The sequence below is a fragment of the Schistocerca americana genome, chromosome X, assembly GCF_021461395.2.
Source record: "Schistocerca americana isolate TAMUIC-IGC-003095 chromosome X, iqSchAmer2.1, whole genome shotgun sequence".
Classification (NCBI taxonomy): domain Eukaryota; kingdom Metazoa; phylum Arthropoda; class Insecta; order Orthoptera; family Acrididae; genus Schistocerca; species Schistocerca americana.
This window is the reverse complement of record NC_060130.1, coordinates 296,260,144-296,276,503: the sequence shown is the minus strand read 5'-3', so window position 1 is coordinate 296,276,503 and position 16,360 is coordinate 296,260,144. Positions and strand designations below refer to the sequence as shown.

Below are 16,360 nucleotides of genomic sequence, written 5' to 3'. Positions count from 1 at the left end.
ACACGAATGATCACTCAAAGCAAAAAATTTCAATAAACATGTCCTCTAAAATACATACTTTAAGAGCTATGAGCACTTATACAGCAGGAGAGATGGGTTTCACGGCATCTAAGATGATCAAGTGCTCATGGCTCTTAAGGTACTTATTTTAGAAAATGTGTACACTAGACTTTTTTTGCTTCAAATGAGTGTTCCTGTCGTGTCCCTGAATACTGACTATTCCTCCTACCAACCTATAGAGGTGATGACACTATTGAGAAGTAAGCTACATATTAATTACTGACTGCAAATGTTGAGCATTTCCCATTTCGTGCTACTGGTAATTGTTGCCTTACATCACTACTGATCACAATATGTACACAGAAGGTGCCATTTTCACTGTGATTTTATACTTCGTAAATGTTGCAATGCAAATTGTACAGGTACTTTAATGTAATTGTCATTTTATAGTAGTATGCTAGATTAATCCTTATGGTGCATCACACACTAAAAAACATATCAGTCCAATTATATGGATGTACTGCATATTAAATAAAATATGGACATTTTAAAGTGTGCCACATAGAGTGGACAATAACTGCAGCCCAATAATTTGTAAAGCAAAAACATTGTCTGAAACAAACCACACTCTACCAATAAAAAAAATAGAAATTATATAAAACTGCAGGCATCATGTACTGTTCTGCAGCAATAAAATAATTGCAGTTTTCAGAATTCAATGGCATTTTTATGGAATAATTTACTAGTTTTATTTGTGATCTCATTATTTGCAATACTAATTTCTTTTTCTTTTTTTTTGGTATAAAAAAGAATCACATTTCCTGCACACAATCTTTGTACAAAATAATGCAAGTAGTATCCCATTCCTGATTTTAAAAATGTAATGAACATATCTTTTATTGTGAGTGAGAGAAACATTAATAGTAGACCTCATATATCTTACTGTAATATGACACAAGAGGTAGCTGGCAATATAAACTGAAACGACAATTATCCTTAAAACAAAGGAAACATGAAAGACCAAGTAAAAATGCATATAATTAATCCATAAAATAATTTTTAATTTTTATATCATCTTTGTCATTTATATTCTATTTTATAACAGGTCAGTTAACAACAACATTTTGTCACACACTTATACAGCATTCTACAATGGATTAAATCATCTTGTACATCAGCAACAGACAACTCTTGGACGAGGGTAGGCTTTGGACACTACTAAATGGACAATTACTTTAAACAGATTTGCATACATTTATGGACATCAGAGTGTACCGTAACTGAAACTATTTGATAAGACACACACAAATATTAAGAAAAAATGAAGGAGAAGATGTATGAACACTGAACTGAAATTACAGTAGAAGTACTACTTAAAACACAGATATCAGGATTTTGTTATAGATAATGTCTTTGACAATTTAGTCTTTACACTGTGACATATATCATACAATAAAATTTTTCTTACTGAATCTGTTAATTTCATCTTTCTCCCATTTTATTCCGTAACTTATAACAAAATTTTTCTTCTCTCTAATATGTGTTAGTATTATACCTTAAGATTAACTCTACAGCCCTTTAAGACACAATGCCGTAGTTTATGGCAGACACACAATGGGACTTTATACTACTACTGACAAAGATAACTAGTTGCAAATGTAGTTAGTCTATTATTAAAATGTTCTGAGTATGACTCTCACAGGATAACTACAAGCAGCATGTGACATATAAAAGAAATATTTTGAGGCACTTGCATGCCAACCAACTGACAAATGCAAAAGTCTTAGTGTGAATGGTAGTAAAGGTATAAAAAGAGTTAGAGAATATGTGCAATTTGTTTTGGCACAATGACATTTACTCATTCTTGAATTCTTGGCAATCATTTGCTTTGGCTAAGTTACACTGAAGTAAAATACTTGTATTACATAGAAAAAAAAAAAAAAACTGAAATATATTACACGGGTAAGAACAGAACAGGAAACACACACACACACACACACACACACACACACACACACACACACACACACACACACACACACACACAGAGAGAGAGAGAGAGAGAGAGAGAGAGAGAGAGAGAGAGAGACTAGTGTGTGCTTTATATAAACAAAACAATGAAATGGCAAAAGCACAAAATATAAAACGCAATTACTTATAAGCATGTTCTACATGACAGAATCACACATAAAAAAAGGTTACAGCACAATGACTGAATGGTTTTTTGTGTACAATTCTTTCCTGCACATTTTTAATAACAATTATTTTATTTTAGTGAATACACTTAGCAGTGCTAGTTATCTAATAACTCATACATCATGAACACTACACATTTTTATAATTATAATTATTACTATTATTATTAACATTATTATAACTTTACTGTAATTTATTTAGGGGCATTTGCTTTAAACTGGGAGTATATAGGCAATACACAGATGAAACAATGTCTCTAGCTCAACTGCTGAAAAGCCGGACTTACACACTGACACAAAAACAAAAACAAACAGCCTCAGTGCAAGTCATTTAGTACATTAATAATGAAAACTGAATGAAAAATAGCTTTGGTGTGAAGATTTTCCTCTTTCTTCAATTTTGATAGTGTTGAAGTGGGAGCTCCCACAAGTCTACTTTTAAAAATTGTTACACAAAGTGATATATATAGAAGTTAGGAACAGAATACTGTAAGAATGCTTCATAAAAATGAAGTTTTTCTACATGTGTATGCTACAATCTGTGACATATTAAAAATAAGGTCCAAAATAGATTAATTTTTATATTATTTCTCTTTCAACTTTCAATATATTTCATCAACAATATTAAACTTTTTGTAGATAAATTTATTATAGAAAGCACTGGTGACATTTAGACAACATTTGTATTGTGCTTTAGACATTAAACCTGCTATCACTCACTAAAATTTAAGAACTTCCCTAATGCAGAAAATTTCCCCATTTGCAGTGTTGACTCGACTCAGTGAAATTATTTTCAGAATATTTTTTCCAGTGTTCTGAGTAATAAATAATGTGCAGCAATCCCAAAGCAAAACCACTATACATCAGTCATTACACTTTTTCATATCTGAATTCAAGTAAGTAAAATGTGTTATCGCACGCATTGCACCGAGTAGAGAAGGAGAACATGAAATAAGAAAGAAATGAGGCCATTTTGCTTTGCTGTTGAGACACACTCCTGCAGTAAATCAAAGTGGCTACAATCTTCTGCATTTTATTTGGAAGTACTTAACAACAGGGAACCTTCACGAACAGTAGCGATTAACAGTTGGTATGGAAGAACTTAAAACTACTGCTATGACACTCACACAAAATTATGCTGGCTAACTAAAGTCAAACAAACTAAGTATTCCCCCAGCAAAACAAAATTCTACTTCTTTATGGTACATATAGGAGATCAGCACTTGTATTATTCACATGACTAACAGATACACAAGTATAACAATCATTTCAGGCAAACAGTACTTCTTCTAGCTCCACATTAACAATGGTAAACAGGGAACAAAATATATACAGATAGAACACAGACTGCTTTTCACAGCCTTAAGCATGAAAGTACAATCTTTCAATTTTTACCAGTCTAAAAGCCAATTAACTCAATTGTAATGCTCTAATAAATGTATATTATTCACACATTTGACAACTACAATATGTAATAATTACACACAAGGGCCACATTCAACACAATACTAAGATACTTGCAATACAATTTCACAGCACCATGGTCCTCATGTATATATTGGACACACAGTTTTTCCCCTGACACATATGAAAAATAAGGTTTACACTTTTTAACATTACACATCTAAAATTGATCTGGGTTTTGTAATAAAAATGTATTTTATTTAGAGAACAGGATAGAAAATTGCAAGAACAGTGCCAGACACTGTCCTTACCAACATGTTCTAGCAGATAATGTATTACATACTGAGTAGAATAAAACTTTTTAAAAAAATGAAAACACACATTGCAAACATCACTCTCAGAAACATTGTGCTTGGAAAGAGATTATACAGCACTGAAACACTCCTTCCTCCATGAGAAAGCCACAGTCCAGTGACATTAGGCTTTGATAACTCTTTACTGTTTGATTGAAAATTATACACATACACTTCTTTCAGGTTTCTGGGTTTACCTAAATATGCTACTATTCAGAAACATGTTGGGCATCTGTCCTGCAAGACAGACCTCACACTTCAGTTGATGATTTTGGTCGCGACTTCCTCCTGCGACGGGCAAGCTCTGACATAACTACAGGACCCAAATTAGGAGACCGTGGTTTCTGGCTAACAGCTCTGTATGTTGCTGCCATTGCTCCCTGTGCAAGAAACAGACAAAACAATTTTGAAAATAAGATTTTTTAAAATTTTGTCTCATTGCAGTTTCAATCATGTAAACATTAACTGAGTAATTTTGTGCACCTATAGGCCATCCACTAATGTTATCACCCAACTCTTGTATAATTCTATTGCACTGTTACAGAAGTTCTGATAAAGCAGCTGATGGTGAAAATGGTACACAATCCAAGTGCCATGCACCGATGTAATTAAATGAGTTATATAATAAATTTATTATGTTTGAGAGCACTTAAAAACTAAAATATTCGCATTAAATGTTGTAGCACTTTGTTAACATTTTCAGATGTGGTTCAGCTGCTAACAGTTTCATCAAGATATATAACAATTCCAGTTAATCATTCTGAACACAATGAAATCTTATGCAGTATGTCAATGAATACATCATATAGTCTCTCTTGATGGCTGTAAACATGATTTACTCACCAACATATTTTGTAAGGCTGAATAATGTTCAGAATGCTCATCTGGAATTGTTATGTATCTTGATGAAGCTGTTCATGCATTAATCAGATCTGAAGATGGTAATCAAGCACTGAAACTAGTAATGACACCACAGTAATTTTTAAGTGATCTTGGATGTAACAAATTATGATATAAAACCTTAAAAGATCACATACTTCCATTTGGCAATATGTCATTTTTTGATCAATTGAGTTAATTTGGTACTATATGACAGTTTGTGTGTTTTACTGAATACCTGACACACAGCTGTTATTTGGCTCTACGCATGTAATTTATCTGTGACCGCCACCACCACCACAAAATACAACAACCCCCTCCCCCCATTACTGCCATGAGTCAACTGCAAAAAATATTCTAATAAAGCTGTAACAAAGTAATACCAGTTTCTGTTGTGTAGGATGTGTACTATCAGAACAAAAGTACCTGGACACCACTACGTAATGCAGAATTGACCACTAGACGTCATGAGAAATGGACCTGTAATACAAAAGGAAGGCAGAAAGTAGTGTGTTGTCAGCAGACAAGCAGCAGCAGCAGAATGCCTCTGTCCAGTGAGCTCAAGCCAACGAGTCATTGGATATCACCTAAGTAACAAATCCATCATGGACATTTCAAATCTTCTAAAGCTGCCTTAGTCGACTGATGGTAATGTGACTTTGAAGTCTAAACATGAAGGAGCAATGGCAGCTAAATGAAGAGCAGGCATACCTCATGTACTAATGGACAGGAACCGTTGAGCACTGTGTAGCATGGTTATAAAAAAAATTGCATAAAATCAGTCAAAGGAATCACTGGAGATTTTTAGAAGGCTGTTATCTGCCATTATGTGTAGTGCAAAAAGTGAAGCAATGAGGAGGTGGTGTTACAATATAGGTGATTTTTTCATGGTTAGGCTAAGGCCCCCTTATCGGACTTGAGGAAATGCTAAACAGGGAAGGATGTGAATACATTTAACAGCATTGTGTATTGTGTACAGTAGACAACAGTTCAGAGACAGTGATTTATTGCAGTACATTCTGTCACATTGGCATCTGTGAGATGATAATTCGTCAACAATAACATTCCTAAAATGACTGGCCTGCCCAGGGTCCCACCCTGAACACAATGGAACAAAAGTGAAGAGTGTACACACCATATATTAACGATGACTAATATATGTCTGGATACTTGTCATCAACAGCTTCCATTTCTGTCATCACATGACGTTAAAAACATCAAAGACATACTAAACATGGAGGAGTAGTCTGCAAGTGCAGAAGACTGTGGCTAAGAAGCACCAAGGGATTTTAAAAAGAACATGGAAATGAAGTTTTCCTGTCACTGTCTAGAAACAGATAGTAGTAGTCCTGGAGCTGAAGAAGAAACCCTCAATCACCTAATTTATTTCATTTAGTTACTAATATAAATATGGAGTTAAAATAATACAAGAAAGTCATCGATTGAAAAAAAGTTTTAAAAATTACAGTACCTTAACAACATGTGCTTCCTGAAAGATTAGCCGATGAGTTGGAAGGAGGTTTCTATTTTGAATCCAATCATGCTGTAAAATTTGTGCTGCAGTTGGCCGTCTACTGGGATCAAGGTGTAACATTTTCTGCACCAAGTCCTGTAGGCATATCAAAATATCATAGAAAAGTAACAACACAAACATTTATATTTAAATAATTTATTTACAACTGATATTTTAAAGCCATAAAAATGAGTAAATGTAAATATAAAATACCATTCGCATAAGGGAGAATTATATACTGTTGTGGAGTCAGAGAATAGTAGTAGTAGTAGCAGTAGTAATAGTAATAATTTAATCTACTGCAAGAAGGAAGCTGAAGATAATAATGAAAGCATACTGCATGGTACAAAAGAGACTTACAACAAAAGAAATAACAATTAAAGATTTACTGGAATAATTAACTGTTTTTCTGCCAATAACAAGATTTTTTTATAGATTGATTGATTGATAGGGGTTATGGAACCAAACAGCATGGTCATCAGTCCCCTGATTCCGAAGTTAGTCACAGAAGAAAGAGGATCTGCTAAAAGTGGATGGATCCAGTAAGGGGAGTAAACTTATAAAATAATGAACATTAAACACCCACAGTAAAAGGCATAAAAGTTGACACCAAATCTAAAAACTAGAAATGGTCAGGGGATCACAGACCATGAAGACGGGAAAAGATGTCCCAACCACAACCAACCTGCCCCTGCTCCAAGACTAAAGTAGAGCTTCATATCTGGAAAAAAACCACTTCAAAGGAGGAAACTGAGGACCAGTTCAACCACCCATGAATCACCTGCTAATATTAAATTTAAGGAATCAGAACGACTGTACTTAGCACGAAGGGCTGAAAGAAGGGGACATTCCACCAATATGTGAGATATCGTCAATCTGGAACCACAACCCCAATGTGGGGTGGGTCGTTATGTAGAACAAAACAGTGGGTGAGCCGTGTATGACCAATGTGCAAATGGGATAAAACAGTGGACTACTTCTGAGAGGAGCGGAAGGAAGAGCGCCAAACTGCAGTAGACTGCTTGATTGTGTGGAGTTTATTACTATGAGCAGTAGCGCTCCAGATGGCATTCCACTTTTGGGCAAAGAGAGATTTGGCGTAGATCCACATATCCACAGCTGGAATCATGAAAGGAAATGGGGGTAAGTATCTGCTTCTCTAGCCAAACGGTCAGCCAGTTCATTCCCTGGGATGCCCACATGACTTGGGACCCAGAGAAAGCCAACTGAACAAGCGGCATGCCCAAGGGCAGAGAGGTGGTCATGGATAGCAGAGGCCAAAGGGTGACAACAGTAACATCGGTCGATAGCCTGCAGGCTGCTCATTGAGTCTGAACAAATTAAAAGACTGTGGAGGGAGATCTGAGAAACAAAAAGGAGGGCTCTGTGAATGGCTCGAAACTCTGCTGTGAACACACTACATGATCCCAGCAATAAATGGTGTACAAAGCCAGTAGGAGATGTGAAAGCTTATCCCACCTTATCGATGTCTTAGAACCATCAGTGCAAAAGATGGTGGCATCCTAGAACTCTGCAAGGACGGCACATACAGGACGTTGAAAAACCATAGGAGTGACAGAGACCTTAGGACCCTGGAACAAATCAGTCCTGATCCATGGTCTAGGCACCATTTGGAGGAGGGGGGGGGGGGGGGGGGGGGTTATGCGAGGAAAGACACGGATGCAGTCCACTAAGTGGAGATGGAGATCCCAAGACAGAGATGCGTACCAACCGGCAATATCCCACCCATGGGTGAGTGTTAGGAGGACGACATCCCTCACTGGCAAAGAGCACAGGGTACACAGGATGGTCAGGGAACTGGCAAATGGTGACTGTGTAAGAAACAAGGAGTTGGCTCCATCGTATGTGTAGAGGGGAATCCCCACTTCTATGAGGAGACTGTCAACGGGACTAGTGCGAAAGGCACCAATAGCCAGACGCACCCCACAATGAAGGACACAGTCAAGCAGTTTCAAAGTGGAAGGAGCTGCTGAGCCATAAACCTGACTACCATAATCTAGTCTGGACAAGACCAGAACACAGTAAAGTTGGAGGAGACTGGAATGGTCTGCACCCCATAATGTTTTGCCAAGAAGTGGAGAGCACTAAGCTTCCGCATACATGCAGTTTTTAGGTGGCCTGTTATCAAAAATAAGACCCAAGGAATGGGACTGTGCTACAACACTGAGGAGTTGGTCGCCTAAATAAAGTTCTGGACGGGGTGTACTGTGGGTCGACAACAAAAATGTGTAACCCGCATTTTGGGGGTGGGGGGTGGGGGTGGGGGGGGGGGGGGGGGGGGGGGGGGAAATACTGGAAGCTATGGGATGTGGCCCACAAAGAGGCCTGTCGGGCGTGCCTTGGAGCTAGCATTCAGCAGATGCTATTGAGTGGGAGCTGCACCAGATGCAAAAATCTGTCAACGTACAGTGCCGGGGCTACCAGAGGCCCAACAGAGGTCACAAGCCTATTGATGGCAATGAGGAAGTGTGTGACACTTAGCACAAAACCCTGTGGGATAACGTTCTCGTGAACCTGAGGTGCGCTTGTGATGAAGCAAGCTCTCATCTTTTTACTTCCTCTCTTGTTTTGCCATCTGCTTCCATACATTTATTTTATTTTCATTTTTGCCTAATTACCATTAACGTACATGAGTATAATCTGCATTTCCATAAAAGATAAAGGCTGGCCCTCAGTCTTAAGAAATATAGTGCCAGATCTAATTTTGCGCTTAGTTTGGTGCATGTCATCAATTTCCTAATTTATATTGACATTCGCAGTTAATATCTTTTGTTGCAGGGTGAAATCAGTAATCGTTTAGTGACTTAATTCTATTGTTGACTTATAAACAAATATAAATTCTGTAATAATTATAAACATTAGTAAGAACTACTATTAGGATTCTTGAAATATTTATTTGGCTCTATTCAAAAACACATTAGCAAAGCCAGCCTTAATTAATTCCAAAATAATTACCAGGTTTGTCAAAAGTATTGTTTGTGTAACTGTATCTATTAATTTCATTATTTAAACAAGTAATTTGTCCTAACCTTTATAGTAAAATTAACTGTTTAAAAGGAGGATTTTGTTCTATATATTCCGTCAACTGAATGAGTTATGTTTTAATTGTAATTTCTGTAACTTAAACATTGAACAATGTATAGTTTCACTACCTATTATTGTGAGGATATATAAAGGCCCGATTTTTGGTCTTGAGACAGTCAGTCCATGGCTGATTTTCAGATGAGAAACTCGTATTGGTTAGATCAACAACAATGCATCAACTTAACAGTGAAATAAGTGTAACACAAATACGCCGTGTGTTAAAACAACGACAGTGTCTGTTCAATCTATTTGAGATATAGTGAACTGCGTGGTTAGGTATTTACTGCAAACTATCAATGAGGCTTATCAAAAGTTAACCAATAGTGAACTGGCCATATTAACTGTGTAATATTGGGAGGGGAGGGGGGGGGGGAGAGTGGGGGGTGAACAGTGAAAGTAAGGAACTGTCAACCCCAACTGTCGGCTAAATCATTTACAGTCACCAGTGCTGAACTTCCACCCCCCCCCCCCCCCCCCCATTTTTCAGTCAGTATAACAATGCAGTACATCGACACCGAGGAGGACTATCAACAAAGAAATAAAGCTGGCAAAAGTCACACACAGAGTGAAGTGCCAAATTCAGATAAAAACTCGTGGATGAAAATGAGAAGGGGACCACGGAAGGCCCAGTCATGGAGGGTAACCAAAATGTGATGCTGCCAAGCCATGTCGTAGGCTTTATGTAGGGCAAAGAAGACCACAGCAAGATGCAGGCGGTGAGTGAAAGCCTGTCAGATGGCCGATTCCAATCTGAGTAAATAGTCAGCTGGAGATTGTCCTGCTCAGAGGCCACACTGATATGGGGACAAAATGCACTGAGATTCGAGTACCCAACATAATCTGAAGCTGATCATCCTTCTGAGCAGTTTACGAAGTACATTCGTCATACTAATTGGGCGGTAGCTATCTAGTGATATTGGGTTCTTCTCGGGCTTAAGGATGGGGTTAACTATACTGTCTCGCCATTGTGACAGAAAAGCACCTGTGAGCCAAATGTGGTTGAAGACCCTGAGGAGATGTTGCCTCTGGGGAACGTCCAAGTATTGGATCATCTCACTGTGGATGGAATCCGGGCCTGAGGCCGTGTCTCGTGAAGAGCTAAGAGCCTGCATCAATTCCCATTCAGTGAAGGGTTCATTACAGGGCTTATCGTGGTGCAGGATGAAGAAAGAGGGGGTCTGTTGAACTCTGCATTTCTGCTGGAGAAATCTAGTAGAGTAGGGAGAGGACGACAATGCCATTGCAAAGTGTGTCGTGAGGTGTTCTGAGATGACCAATGGATCAGTGCACAGAGCACCTTAGAGGTTAAGACCCTGGACAGCTGACTGTCACTGGTGGCCCAGAAGGCTATGGAGCTTGGACCAAATTTGTGATGAAGAGGCATACGTCCCCAAGGAGGAAACGGAGCTCCCAGCATTCCTTTTTACTCCACTTAGTAAGGTAATGAGCCTTAGCACAGAGATGCTTAAAAGTGAGGAGTTTGGTCTGTGAAGGGTGTTGCTTAAATCACTGCAGTGCCCGTCAGTGGTCCTGGACAGCGACTGTGACATCCTTGGTGCACCACTGTACCAGTCAATGGCAAGGGGGACCTGTGGATAGGGGAACAGCAGTGCCTGTAGCATGAAGAATAGCAGCAGAGATGCCTTGCATGACTACAACAGTGGAATTCGAGTGTCAAAGTGCACAGCAAATGTACATAAAGGCCAATTGGCCCTATGGAATTCCCAACGTGGGGGCATGTCTGCCTGGTGGCAGCAGGGGAATGACAGAATCACCAGAAAGTGGTCACTGTCACAAAGGTCACAATGCGATGAACAATGTAGGGAAGCCACAAGAGCAGGAGATGAGATTGTGTGATCAGTAACAGAAAAGGTGCCAGGAGCAGCACTGAGGTGGTTAGGGGAATCATCATTGAGGAGACACAAATTGAGCTACATGATAAGTTGGTCAATTAGGATACCCCTACCCGTTGAAGTCACACTCCCCCACAGTGGATTGTCGGCATTAAGTCCCCAAGGAAGGAACAGGGGTGGGAGTTGCTGGATTAAGGTAAACAGTGCAACATAAGGAAATGGCCTACCTGGGAGGGAGGTAGACATCAGAAATGGTGATTGCCGGGATTGTTTGCACTCAAACCACTATTGCTTCCACACTGCTAATTGGAGGATCCAGTCACTAATGACATTGGAGTGAACCAAAGTGCAGACGTCACCAGACGTTACCCAGGGTCAGCACGGTCCCAACAGAATGCTTGATAATGGTCATCAGGGAAATGCATTTCTTGAAGAACAAGACAGAATGCAGAATAAGAGGAGACAAGACGTTGCATTTCTGGTAGATGACGATAGTATCCGTTGCATCGCTGCAATTCCACTGGATGATCGTGTGGCGAGAATCCAGGTTAGACATAAAGAAGTCGAGAGGAGGTCATGTCACTCAGTCCGTAGTTCTCACTGACAAGGATAGGGTGAAGTCCATAAATAAGATGTCAGACTCAGGTTGCTAGGTGGGAAATGGCACCTCTGGGGGCACCGGGGGGGTGGGGGTGTTGTCTTGGGATTTATGTTTCTTCTTCTTCTTCTTCTTCTTCTTCTTCTTCTTCTTTTCTTTCAGAGGTGGAGGAGGGCAGGGCACACACGGGGAGTAAAAGCTTCTGCACGATTTGGAACGAAAGAGAGCGGGCAACCTTGGGGCGTACAGATTGTGGGTCTCATGGCCAAGTGGTGGTAAGAATCTTCTGGCCTGAGAGGCACCAGGGAGGGGTTCTGAGAGGGAGCCCGATCACTGGCAGGTGCCAAAGAAGGGGGGCATTTCTTTGGTGGGGAAGGGGGAGCAGCTCCCTGATGGAAGGTCTTGGGAACTGCAGCAGAGGGGGAGAGGAGAGAGGGATGGGCTGTGGTAAGGAAGAGGTAGGAGGAGAAAATGAAGTAAGAGAGGCAAAATTTGAAGAAAGTGACACTGGATGGAGTCTCTCATACTTTTGGTGTAGCACATAACCCAGACCTTCTCCAGGAGGGTACCCCCTCAAAAGCTAGATTGAAAGCACCAGTATCAGAGCAGTTGTCTTTGCGACCCTTCTGCACACGTCCAACAAAATGAATGCTGCACCACTCTAGATTAGGCTCTCCTCCCATGGTATAGCCAGGGAAAGGAAGGTTGCCAGGTCATACGAAGCAGCATTCAATGACCCTTAACCAGTCAAAGAGATGACCATTTGAGAACGGTCAGATTTTTGCAGCCTGATACGTTTCATGTGCCAAGCATCCACCCTGATATCATCCACTCCGACCAGGGGCTCTCCCCATGGGCACTACCCAGCTACAGCATGGACCGTCTAGCACAGCACCCATTGCCGGGAGTTCTGATGCTGCAAGAAGATAAGCAACCACTCCTTGACAAACATGGGGAGGGAACCGCTCAGGTATCAGTAGTGTGATTCCTGTGTTTTCAGGGGGCTCAGCCATATGGGTACATAACAGCCCCACCACATGGACTGGCTACATGTGTTGGGTGACCTAGCAAGGTAGAAGAGAGCTATAGTGGGGAAGGGAGAGGAGATGGAAGGAGGGAGGGAGACAAAATCCACTCCGTAGATGCTAGGAAGGGAGTTCTTCCCCATATGGGTCATACTAAAAACCAGAAATTTTGAAGTGGAGGTCAAACCACAAGCAGAGACCTAAACACCAAGAAAGGATGAAAGAACAGGCAAAGGGAACAAAATTGCAACCAATACAGGAAACCAGGAGGACAGCCAGATTGACATAAATCACAATGCCGAGAGAGGTAAAGGAGGAGGCAACGGGAAGCAGCAAGGAGAGGGAGGGAGGGCAAAGTGAAAGAAATGCAGTCAAGGAAGGAAGCATTGCCTGCAATAGCTCGAGACCTCATTTGTACCATGCACAAACTTACGAAAGAACCGTGAGTCCCCTGGGAGGACTAGATCTTTGGAGATAGATCATTGCACACGTTCATCCTAACATGGTTTCTGCTTCTTCTAATCAGTATGATAGTCCACTATAAATGACTGTCCAAATAATGAAGAGAGTAAAGCCAACTCTCACAACAGTCGAGGTACTGAGGTTGAAACACAGATAAAAATATTAAAATTGTTACTAAACTTTCGATGTCCTTCCTCAAAACTACCAGGCTAACTAAAACACATGTACACAAGCTTGGGGCAATTAAGTTGTACCCCAGAGAGAGAGAGAGAGAGAGAGAGAGAGAGAGAGAGAGAGAATGACTTCTCTTACCTTGGCCTTCACTGATACTGATATCCAGTTTCCTGATTCTAAGTCAAATCTTCCTTCACCAATCCTTCGTAAGATCTCTCCAGGAGAATCAGTTGGCTGGTTTGCAAATGGTGTATGCCTGCAATGAAGTACATGAGATGCAATCTGCTGAAAAAGTTTCTGGACAGAGGGAACAGAAGCTATCAGATCAGTACATGTATCACTAATGTCATAGAACTTTCAGTGCCAATACATAGAACACATTTTATGCAGTTACATTCATCAGCTTCAAAGTATAATGTTTATTACACCTTCTTCAACTGTCCTTGAGAACATACAGCTGGTCCAGGTGCAGCTCACAATTGAAGGCTCCAAGGCAGAGCTGTCCCAAAATACATATTAATATAAATTTCTCAATAACATATTACAGAATTTAAATTGACACAATGCATTACGCATTTTTCCCCACATGGATTCAAAAAATACCAGTCAACATTTTTGGAACTATTGATATGTAATATCAAATGATGTATGTTGAACAGGTAATAGCTATCCTGAAGGCTGCACCTTGAAATGTCACTTAGCTCTCTGTAGCAGAGGTTTGGAAGGCATGGCTTCATCAGAGTACATCTCTTAGGTGTGTCCCAAAGGCTCTGGTCTTACAGCCTAAGGGTGTCCTACCAACCTCAACACAATTTTCACATACCACTGCTTACATCAAAAGGGAATGAACAGAGTTGCTGAAACTTTGCTATCAAATCCCTGTCTCTGTCTATCTCTGTTATGCTTTGACACATCATTGATTAACGTTCAGTATTACTGTTTCAACGGTGTTTCAGATTTATTATTTTTTTCCTGCCACTGGCTGTTCTATCCACTGCTGGAATAAGTTTGTAAATGTCTTGCTAGAGTGTACTAAAGTATGGCAACAGAAGTATCACCACCTAGTGAGAGTTTCATGAATGATCAGAGGAAAATGGGTATTAAATATGTCACACGCATGAAATATGACCCACTAGTTTTGCTTGATGACCGAATTTGCTGGTAATGTACATTATTAACGAGTTTCTCTTAGTGAGTGAATTATGCCCGGGTTTAGTGAGTTTCACTTTCTTATGAATAACTGTGGTGTATCACAAATTTGAGAACACCACAATATGAATTCAGTGTGCAATTTATCAGGTTAAATTAAGAATTACAGTGTAAATCCAAGCATAGGAATATACGCAATTGTAACACTTTTCTGTTTCACCTGTCTTGTGACAAATGGTAGTGATAGTGCCAGAGTGAGAATGGTATGACAGGCTTAAAAAATTTTCACTCGAAGGTGAAAAACCACAACTACAGTGAAAAATATTGAAATGGTTTCACTGAATTTTCAATGATAGGAAAAGTGGATATTATGTGTCAACTAGACAGTGCTTACCACATTCATACAAAGACACACAATAAAATTATATAAAAAAAAAACAGACTGCATTAAATTTTGTGACAAATTCAAGCTTGCCTTAAGGTACCATGAAGAAACAGAGTATTCCAAAAACTCAGGAATTTTTTGAGGTCTGTTTGATCTGATGTCAGAACTCTACAGCATCTTGAAGCAGCACATTGAAAAATTACAAAACCGTGTTTTGTTATGACTGATCAAAACAATTCAAAATGAACTGCTGGAATTGGTTTATGAGGTATGCCTTATCTTGTCAGGAGTGAACTGTTGAAGACAAATTTCCACACAATCAAAGTTGACAAAACCACTGACTGTGCAAATCTGTCACAATTGGTCATAGTAATTCAATATGAGTTACTGGGGAAAATAAACGAAAGATGTATTTCATTTGTGCGACCAACAAGTACACTGCAGATGATGTAACTGCAGTTTTTCTCAGTGAACCAGAGAAAGTTAATGTAAATAAAACACCTGAAAAACTGATAGCTCAGTGTAACGATGATGCTCCTGTTATGACCTGTTGCATAGCCTTACATCTATGTTAGTTTCAATTGAGAGATGTAGCAGCCTTCCCCAGCAGGGAAACCATCAGCCATACCTGAGCTGCTCCTAGTATTTATTATTTTGAAAATGATACTGACTGCTGCCCAATGAAGCAATTAGATGACATACAGAAAGAGTAAGATTATGCAGCGCTAAGGTTAAGTTTAAAATGCGACGCCTGGATACAATGGCATGTAAGTAACATTTAAATGAACTCTGGAAACATTTTTAAGGCTGGAGCCAAGAAAGATTTGAACAGCATCATTCTGGAACTGATTCACAGAAGGAAAAGAATAAATATTTTTGACACTAAAAATTGTACATCAATTAAGTTTGGTACTGCGATAGCAATAACTCACCCAGCTAACAGAGTATACAACAATACTCCTAGTGACCAAATGTCACATGCAGCATCGTATCCTTGACGTTTCAACACTTCCGGTGCAACAAAATTTGCAGTGTAACAGGGAGTCATGAGAAGACCATTCTCTGCTCTCATCTGCTTGGCAAAGCCAAAATCACAAATGCGCAATGATTCTGGAGTGTACGAATCATTTGCATACAGAATGTTAGAAGGCTTCAGATCACGGTGTACTACCTGTAAAGCAAAAGTTGCAATAAATATTATTTAAATGATTACTGCCTTAACACAAATAACATCACACATGAAATGAACTAATTCAGAACTCTGT

At 39.6% G+C, this 16,360-nt stretch overlaps 1 protein-coding gene across 3 annotated transcripts in view; it reads right to left on the bottom strand.

Moving 5' to 3' along the window:
* Window positions 1-1,040: 1,040 nt before the first annotated feature.
* LOC124556674 (ribosomal protein S6 kinase 2 beta) overlaps window positions 1,041-16,360 on the bottom strand; it is a 579,718-nt gene continuing 564,398 nt past the window's right edge. For all 3 annotated transcript variants that reach the window (XM_047130640.1, XM_047130641.1, XM_047130639.1), the window contains 4 exons: window positions 16,028-16,266; window positions 13,700-13,817; window positions 6,303-6,440; window positions 1,041-4,332 (listed from right to left, as the gene is read on the bottom strand). In XM_047130640.1, the coding sequence (XP_046986596.1) occupies window positions 4,204-4,332; window positions 6,303-6,440; window positions 13,700-13,817; window positions 16,028-16,266 (624 nt within the window). In that variant the 3' untranslated portion in view covers window positions 1,041-4,203. The remainder of the gene's footprint in view (window positions 4,333-6,302; window positions 6,441-13,699; window positions 13,818-16,027; window positions 16,267-16,360) is intronic.